Below are 9,464 nucleotides of genomic sequence, written 5' to 3' on the forward strand. Positions count from 1 at the left end.
ACACACAGACACACACACACACACACACACACACACACACACACACACACACACACACACACACACACACACACACACACACACACACACACACACACTGTATACACACAACATGTACTACTACTAAGTCAACAGTGATCAGTCAGGCTTGAAATCTCACACCAGCAGCAGAGCGTAAGGAGATGGAAAGTTAGCCAGGTGTCTCCAGCAATAATCAACTAACTCTAAATGGGCTACTGTACAGGAAAACACACACACGCACGCACGTACGCACGCGCACGCTCGCACGCACACACACACACACACGCACACACACACACACACAGTACCTACCAACATCGTGTATGAAGCGTTCTATCTTGGACTGCATGCCCCAGTATCTGAACTCCACCTTGCAGAGCTTGTAGGCACACATGACCGGGTTCTGGGTGGGGTTCTGGTTGATCATTTCGATCCAGTCGTCAGTCAGTGGTCCTCGCTGGGTTTTCACCGATACATACAGCTTAGGGTCCTCCTCAACCAGGTACTCATGGGGCGCAATGTAATCCTTCACAATATCAATGGGGTCTGGGGGATGAACACACAATCACACTGTCAGTACAGGGCACAGACCACAATGAGTCATCTAGTGAATTCTGGATGGTTACTTTCTGGAGTGAATGGGTTTGGAGGGAACCAGAATAGAACTAAAAAAAGCATAGACCTTTAAAACCATGGCTAAGAGCCACTAGAGGTCCCTGCTGTATACAGCTGGCTAAGAGCCACTAGAGGTCCCTGCTGTATACAGCTGGCTAGAAGCCACTAGAGGTCCCTGCTGTATACAGCTGGCTAAGAGCCACTAGAGGTCCCTGCTGTATACAGCTGGCTAGAAGCCACTAGAGGTCCCTGCTGTATACAGCTGGCTACTAGAGCCACTAGAGGTCCCTGCTGTATACAGCTGGCTAGAAGCCACTAGAGGTCCCTGCTGTATACAGCTGGCTAAGAGCCACTAGAGGTCCCTGCTGTATACATCTGGCTAAGAGCCACTAGAGGTCCCTGCTGTATACAGCTGGCTAGGAGCCACTAGAGGTCCCTGCTGTATACAGCTGGCTAAGAGCCACTAGAGGTCCCTGCTGTATACAGCTGGCTAGAAGCCACTAGAGGTCCCTGCTGTATACAGCTGGCTAGAAGCCACTAGAGGTCCCTGCTGTATACAGCTGGCTAGAAGCCACTAGAGGTCCCTGCTGTATACAGCTGGCTAAGAGCCACTAGAGGTCCCTGCTGTATACAGCTGGCTAGAAGCCACTAGAGGTTCCTGCTGTATACAGCTGGCTAAGAGCCACTAGAGGTCCCTGCTGTATACAGCTGGCTAGAAGCCACTAGAGGTTCCTGCTGTATACAGCTGGCTAAGAGCCACTAGAGGTCCTGCTGTATACAGCTGGCTAGGAGCCACTAGAGGTCCCTGCTGTATACAGCTGGCTAAGAGCCACTAGAGGTCCCTGCTGTATACAGCTGGCTAAGAGCCACTAGAGGTCCCTGGTGTATACAGCTGGCTAGAAGCCACTAGAGGTCCCTGCTGTATACAGCTGGCTAGAAGCCACTAGAGGTCCCTGCTGTATACAGCTGGCTAAGAGCCACTAGAGGTCCCTGCTGTATACAGCTGGCTAGAAGCCACTAGAGGTCCCTGCTGTATACAGCTGGCTAAGAGCCACTAGAGGTCCCTGCTGTATACAGCTGGCTAGAAGCCACTAGAGGTCCCTGCTGTATACAGCTGGCTAAGAGCCACTAGAGGTCCCTGCTGTATACAGCTGGCTAGAAGCCACTAGAGGTCCCTGCTGTATACAGCTGGCTAGGAGCCACTAGAGGTCCCTGCTGTATACAGCTGGCTAGAAGCCACTAGAGGTTCCTGCTGTATACAGCTGGCTAGAAGCCAGTAGAGGTCCCTGCTGTATACAGCTGGCTAAGAGCCACTAGAGGTCCCTGCTGTATACAGCTGGCTAGAAGCCACTAGAGGTCCCTGCTGTATACAGCTGGCTAAGAGCCACTAGAGGTTCCTGCTGTATACAGCTGGCTAGAAGCCACTAGAGGTCCCTGCTGTATACAGCTGGCTAAGAGCCACTAGAGGTCCCTGCTGTATACAGCTGGCTAAGAGCCACTAGAGGTTCCTGCTGTATACAGCTGGCTAGAAGCCACTAGAGGTTCCTGCTGTATACAGCTGGCTAAGAGCCACTAGAGGTTCCTGCTGTATACAGCTGGCTAGAAGCCACTAGAGGTCCCTGCTGTATACAGCTGGCTAAGAGCCACTAGAGGTCCCTGCTGTATACGGCTGGCTAGAAGCCACTAGAGGTTCCTGCTGTATACAGCTGGCTAAGAGCCACTAGAGGTTCCTGCTGTATACAGCTGGCTAAGAGCCACTAGAGGTTCCTGCTGTATACAGCTGGCTAGGAGCCACTAGAGGTCCCTGCTGTATACGGCTGGCTAAGAGCCACTAGAGGTTCCTGCTGTATACAGCTGGCTAAGAGCCACTAGAGGTCCCTGCTGTATACGGCTGGCTAGAAGCCACTAGAGGTTCCTGCTGTATACAGCTGGCTAAGAGCCACTAGAGGTTCCTGCTGTATACAGCTGGCTAAGAGCCACTAGAGGTTCCTGCTGTATACAGCTGGCTAGGAGCCACTAGAGGTCCCTGCTGTATACGGCTGGCTAAGAGCCACTAGAGGTTCCTGCTGTATACAGCTGGCTAAGAGCCACTAGAGGTTCCTGCTGTATACAGCTGGCTAGAAGCCACTAGAGGTTCCTGCTGTATACAGCTGGCTAAGAGCCACTAGAGGTCCCTGCTGTATACAGCTGGCTAGAAGCCACTAGAGGTTCCTGCTGTATACAGCTGGCTAGAAGCCACTAGAGGTCCCTGCTGTATACAGCTGGCTAAGAGCCATTAGAGGTTCCTGCTGTATACAGCTGGCTAGGAGCCACTAGAGGTCCCTGCTGTATACAGCTGACTAGAAGCCACTAGAGGTCCCTGCTGTATACAGCTGGCTAAGAGCCACTAGAGGTCCCTGCTGTATACAGCTGGCTAGAAGCCACTAGAGGTCCCTGCTGTATACAGCTGGCTAGGAGCCACTAGAGGTCCCTGCTGTATACAGCTGGCTAGGAGCCACTAGAGGTCCCTGCTGTATACAGCTGGCTAGGAGCCACTAGAGGTCCCTGCTGTATACAGCTGGCTAGAAGCCACTAGAGGTCCCTGCTGTATACAGCTGCACAGTCTGTGAGTGTGTCACTACATGTGTGTGTGTGTGTGTGTGTGTGTGTGTGTGTGTGTGTGTGTGTGTGTGTGTGTGTGTGTGTGTGTGTGTGTGTGTGTGTGTGTGTGTGGTTATGTATTCGTCCTCCTGCAGAGTCAGTCTGGGCCAGACTACACACACTGCACTGTGGGAGTGGTGCAGTTTAGAGCCAGACAGCAGCTCTCACACGCAAACACACACAGAGAGAGAAAGACCAGCAGCAGCATAAGATGGAACTCACGCTGTCTGCTTTTTAATTTCCACAGCATGTGTGTGTGTGAGTGTGTGTGTGTGTGTTTGTGTGTGAGTGAAACAGTGAATCACTGACTGCTCTCTGAAATCCATGACGCCAAGACAGACAGACTGAGAACAGTACGCTTGAGAAGGCGAGGTGTGTGTGTGTGTGTGTGTGTGTGTGTGTGTGTGTGTGTGTGTGTGTGTGTGTTTTGTGTGTGTGTGTGTGTGTACCATACCTACAGTCCTTGCTCTTTTGTCTGCTGATGACAGATTGAAGCACTCTTGGGTCCCTGTGTCAGGTTTATAATACGTCTCAATGTCTATGGAGAACTTCTCTACGAATGGACAGGTATACCTGGAAAGAGAGAGAGGGAGAGAGGGAGAGCGGGAGAGAGGGAGAGAGAGAGTGAGGGAGAGTGGGAGAGAGAGAGAGGGAGAGCGGGAGAGAGGGAGAGAGGGAGAGTGGGAGAGAGGGAGAGCGGGAGAGAGGGAGGCGGGAGAGAGGGAGAGCGGGAGAGAAGGAGAGAGGGAGAGAGAGAAGGAGAGCGGCAGAGAGGGAGAGCGGGAGAGAAGGAGAGCGGGAGAGAAGGAGAGCGGGAGAGAAGGAGAGCGGGAGAGAAGGAGAGGGGAGAGCGGGAGAGAAGGAGAGGGAGAGAGAGGAGAGCGGGAGAGAGGGAGAGAGAGAGCGAGGGAGAGCGGGAGAGAGAGAGGGAGAGAGGGAGAGTGGGAGAGAGGGAGAGAGAGAGAGCGAGGGAGAGCGGGAGAGAGAGAGAGGGAGAGAGGGATAGAGGGAGAGCGGGAGAGAAGGAGAGCGGGAGAGAGGGAGAGCAGGAGAGAAGGAGAGCGGGAGAGAGGGAGAGCGGGAGAGAGGGACAGTAAGCAAAGTAGTAAGAGGGGAGAAGGAGGTTGGGGGGTTAGGAGCATGTCTCTTTCACATCTTGTCCTTGTGTAGGGGTGTAGGGTAGGGGTGTAAGGTAGGGGTGTGAGGTAGGTGTGTAGGGATGTGGGGTAGGCGTGTGGGTTAAGGGTGTAAGGTAGGGGTGTGGGGTAGGGGTGTAGGGTAGGGTGTAGGGTAGGAGGGCAAGGTAGGGGTGTAGGGTATGGAAGCGGGGTAGGGGTGTAGGGTAGAGTTGTAAGGTAGGGGTGTGGGGTAAGGGTGTAAGGTTGGGGTGTAGGGTAGGGGTGTAGGGCAAGGATGTGGTGTAGGGGTGTAGGGTAGGGGTATAAGGTAAGGGTGTGGGGTGGGGGTGCAAGGTAAGGGTGTGGGGTAGGGGTGCAAGGTAAAGGTGCAGGTTAGGGGTGTAAGGCAGGGGTGTAATGTAAGGGTGCAGGTTAGGGGTGTAAGGTAGGGGTGTGGGGTAGGGGTGTAAGGTTGGGTTTGGGGTAGGGGTAGGGTCGGGGTGTAAGGTAGGGGTGCAAGATAGGGGTGCGGGGTAGGGGTGTAAGGTAGGGGTGTAGGGTAGGGGTGCAGGGTAGGGGTGTAGGTTAGGGCTGTAGGGTCGGGGTGTAAGGTAGGGGTGTAGGGTAGGGGTGTAGGGTAGGGCTGTAGGGTAGGGGTGTAGGGTAGGGAGCACAACTCCCGGCCTCAGGGCCACAAAGTGATATGTGTATTGATGTAAGGGCGTGTGTGTTGATGTAAGAGTGTGTGCATTGATGTAAGGGTGTTTTGATGTAAGGGTGTACTAATGTGTGGGTGTATTGATGTAAGGGTGTGTGTACTGATGTAAGGGTGTGTGTACTGATGTAAGGGTGTGTTGATGTAAGGGTGTACTGATGTAAGGGTGTATTGATGTAAGGGTGTATTGATGTAAGGGTGTGTTGATGTAAGGGTGTATTGATGTGAGGGTGTACTGATGTAAGGGTGTGTTGATTTAAGGGTGTGTTGATGTTAGGGTGTGTTGATGTTAGGGTGTACTGATGTAAGGGTGGACTGATGTAAGGCTGTTACAATGTTAGGGTGTGTTGATGTAAGGGTGTGTTGATGTAAGGGTGTGTTGATGTAAGGGTGTTACAATGTAAGGGTGTGTTGATGTAAGGGTGTGTTGATGCAAGGGTGTATTGAAGTAAGGGTGTGTTGATGTAAAGGTGTATTGATGTAAGGGTGTCTTGATGTAAGGGTGTGTTGATGTTAGGGTGTGTTGATGTTAGGGTGTGTTGATGTAAGGGTGTGTGTCGATGCATACTGTATTACTATGTGCGTGTCTTCCCTCTCACCGCGTGCGTGTGTATGGGTAGGCGTTCCAGGACTCCTCCTCCACGCGTAGAGCAGCCTGAGGCAGGATGGAGCAGAACCACGAGGGGATGTGTTTCCCGATGTGATACACCTTGTGTGTGTACTGACCCGACCCGCCTGGACCATCCTCATACGGCTTGTTCTCTAGGATCTCTACCCCACTACCCTCACCACAACTCTCCTCTCGGCTCTTCTTCTGCAAGAGGAGGGGAGAGAGGAAGAAGGGAGAGAGTCAGGGCCTGCTTTTCAGCTGAACAGTTTGCAGCGAACACATACGCACAAACACTAACATGCACACATACACGCATAAACACACACACTAACACACACAGACATACAAACAGTTAGGGTTCGAGACTTTAGCCTCAGCTCAAAGTTTAACGCAGTATAATCACAAAGGTGACCAAAGTGCTCAGTTAGGAGAACAATTTAAAAATATTCCCCTCTTCAAATGTATACCTCCCTCCCTCCCTCCCGCTAAGCAGTCCAGGCATTCTGGTGATATATTACCTTTTATCTTTTCCCATAGATAAGGAGGAGGAGAGAGGGAGGGAGAAAGAGAGAGAGAGAAAGGAGGAGAGAGGGAGGAGAGAGGGATGGTGGAAGTCCTAGTCTACTGCTGCAGTGTACTGACTGCTACTGCAGTAATCAATAGGCTGCACATTGATTATCATGCACCATTCTCTTCCACTACCTACTAGCACTGGTACATGTCTCAGCTGCTACCAGGCCACGTGTGTGTGTGTGTGTGTGTGTGTGTGTGTGTGTGTCTGTGTGTGTGTGTGTGCGTGTGTGTGTGTGTGTGTCTGCGTGTGTGTGTATGTGTGTGCGTGTGCGTGTGCGTGTGTGTGTGTGTGTGTGTGTGTGTGTATGTGTGTGTGCGTGTGTGTGTGTGTGTATGTGTGTGTGTGAGCAGATTTTAACACCGCTCCTCTCATTCCCTATGGCACTCATATCCAAAGCGACTTACAGTGCATTCATCTTAAGATAGCTAGGTAAGACAACCACATATCACAGTCATAAGTACATTTATTTTTTCCTCAATTAAAGTCACAATCAAATCAAATAAAATGTATTTGTCACATCCACATGGTTAGCAAATGTTAATGTGAGTGTAGTGAAATGCTTGTGCTTCTAGTTCCGACCATGCAGCAATATCTAACAAGTAATATAACCTAACAATTCCACAACAACTACCTTATACACACAAGTGTAAAGGAATGAATATGAATATGTACATAAAAATGTATAAATGAGTGATGGCCGAACGGCATAGGCAAGATGTAGTAGATGGTATAGAGTACAGTATATACATATGAGATGAGTAATGTAGGGTATGAAAACATTATATGAAGTGGCATTGTTTTAAAGTGGCTAGTGATACATTACATCAAGATGGCAAGATGCAGTAGATGGTATAGAGTACAGTATATACATATGAGATGAGTAATGTAGGGTATGTAATCATTATATATAAAGTGGCTAGTGATAAGTTGATTACATAAATGTTTCCATTATTAAAGTGGCTGGAGTTGAGTCAGTATGTTGGCAGCAGCCACTCAATGTTAATGTCAATGTTTAACAGTCTGATGGCCATGAGCTAGAAGCTGTTTTTCAGTCTCTCGGTCCCCGCTTTGATGCACCTGTACTGACCTCGCCTTCTGGATGATAGCGGGGTGAACAGGCAGTGGCTCGGGTGGGTGTTGTCCTTGATGATCTTTTTGGCCTTCCTGTGACATCGGGTGGTGTAGGTGTCCTGGAGGGCAGGTAGTTGGCACCCGGTGATGCGTTGTGCAGACCTCACTACGCTCTGGAGAGCCTTCCGGTTATGGGCGGAGCAGTTGCCGTACCAGGCGGTGATACAGCCCGACAGGATGCTCTCGATTGTGCATCTGTAAAAGTTTGTGAGTGTTTTTGGTGACAAGCTGAATTTCTTCAGCCGCCTGAGGTTGAAGAGGCGCTGCTGCGCCTTCTTCACGATGCTGTCTGTGTGGGTGGACCATTTCAGAATGTCTGTGATGTGTACGCCGAGGAACTTAAGACTCTCCACCCTCTCCACTACTGTCCCGTCAATGTAGATAGGGGGCTGCTCCCTCTGCTGTTTCCTGAAGTCCACGATCATCTCCTTTGTTTTGTTGACATTGAGTGTGAGGTTATTTTCCTGACACCACATGTCGAGGGCCCTCACCTCCTCCCTGTAGTTGTTGGTAATTAAGCCTACCACTGTAGTGTCGTCTGCAAACTTGATGATAGAGTTGGAGGCGTGCATCGCCACACAGTTGTGGGTGAACAGGGAGTACAGGAGAGGGCTGAGAACGCACCCTTGTGTGGACCCAGTGTTGAGGATCAGCGGGGTGGAGATGTTGTTACCTACCCTCACCACCTGGGGGCGCCCCGTCAGCAAGTCCAGGACCCAGTTGCACAGGGCGGGGTCAAGACCCAGGGTCTCGAGCTTAATGACGAGTTTGGAGGGTACTATGGTGTTAAATGCTGAGCTGTAATCGATGAACAGCATTCTTACATAGGTATTCCTCTTGTCCAGATGGGTTAGGGCAGTGTGCAGTGTGATGACGATTGCGTCATCTGTGGACCTATTGGGGCGGTAAGCAAATTGGAGTGGGTCTAGGGTGTCAGGTAGGGTGGAGGTGATATGGTCCTTGACTAGTCTCTCAAAGCACTTCATGATGATGGAAGTGAGTGCTACAGGGCGGTAGTCATTTAGCTCAGTTACCTTAGATTTTTTGGGAACAGGAACAATGGTGGCCCTCTTGAAGCATGTGGGGACAGCAGACTGGGATAAGGATTGAATGAATATGTCTGTAAACACACCAGCCAGCTGGTCTGCGCATGCTCCAAGGACGTGGTCAGGGATGCCGTCTGGGCCTGCAGCCTTGCGAGGGTTAACACGTTTAAATGTTTTACTCACGTTACAGTGACACTGTATTGTCCTCAAACTGAACAAAAAAGTTGTTGAGTCTGTCTGGGAGCAAGACATCGTGGTCCGCGACGGGGCTGGTTTTTCTTTTGTAGTCCGTGATTGACTGTAGACCCTGCCACATGTCTGAGCCGTTGAATTGCGACTCCACTTTGTCTCTGTACTGACGCTTAGCTTGTTTGATTGCCTTGCGGAGGGAATAGCTACACTGTTTGTATTTGGTCATGTTTCCGGTCACGTTGCCCTGATTAAAAGCAGTGGTTCGCGCATTCAGTTTTGCGCGAATGCTGCCATCAATCCATGGTTTCTGGTTGGGGAATGTTTTAATAGACGCTGTGGGTACAACATCATCGATGCACTTGTAAATAAACTCGCACACGAATCAGCGTATTCATCAATGTTATTGTTCGCCGCAATGCAGAACATATCCCAGTCCACGTGATCGAAGCAATCTTGAAGCGTGGAATCCGATTGGTCGGACCAGCGTTGAACAGACCTGAGCGCGGGAGCTTCCTGTTTTAGTTTCTGTCTATAGACAGAGAGCAACAAAATGGAGTAGTGGTCAACTTTTCCTAAGGAATGGCGGGGGAGGGCCTTAAATGCATCACGGAAGTTAGAATAACAGTGGTCTAGGGTTTTGCCAGCCCTGGTAGCACAATCGATATGCTGATAGAATTTGGGGAGCCTTGTTTTCAGATTAGCCTTGTTAAAATCCCCGGCTACAATAAATGCAGCCTCAGAATATGTGGTTTCCAGTTTACATAGAGTCCAATGAAGTTCTTTCAGGGCTGTCGATGTGTCT

General features: G+C 50.5%; 1 protein-coding gene across 3 annotated transcripts in view; it reads right to left on the minus strand.

The window, feature by feature from the left end:
* LOC112257468 (membrane-associated phosphatidylinositol transfer protein 2) overlaps positions 1-9,464 on the minus strand; it is an 84,352-nt gene that overhangs the window by 32,294 nt on the left and 42,594 nt on the right. For all 3 annotated transcript variants that reach the window (XM_042326625.1, XM_042326627.1, XM_042326626.1), the window contains exons 4-6: positions 5,709-5,923; positions 3,731-3,849; positions 334-567 (exon numbers count right to left, since the gene is read on the minus strand). In XM_042326625.1, the coding sequence (XP_042182559.1) occupies positions 334-567; positions 3,731-3,849; positions 5,709-5,923 (568 nt within the window). The remainder of the gene's footprint in view (positions 1-333; positions 568-3,730; positions 3,850-5,708; positions 5,924-9,464) is intronic.

Source organism: Oncorhynchus tshawytscha, linkage group LG09, assembly GCF_018296145.1.
Source record: "Oncorhynchus tshawytscha isolate Ot180627B linkage group LG09, Otsh_v2.0, whole genome shotgun sequence".
Classification (NCBI taxonomy): domain Eukaryota; kingdom Metazoa; phylum Chordata; class Actinopteri; order Salmoniformes; family Salmonidae; genus Oncorhynchus; species Oncorhynchus tshawytscha.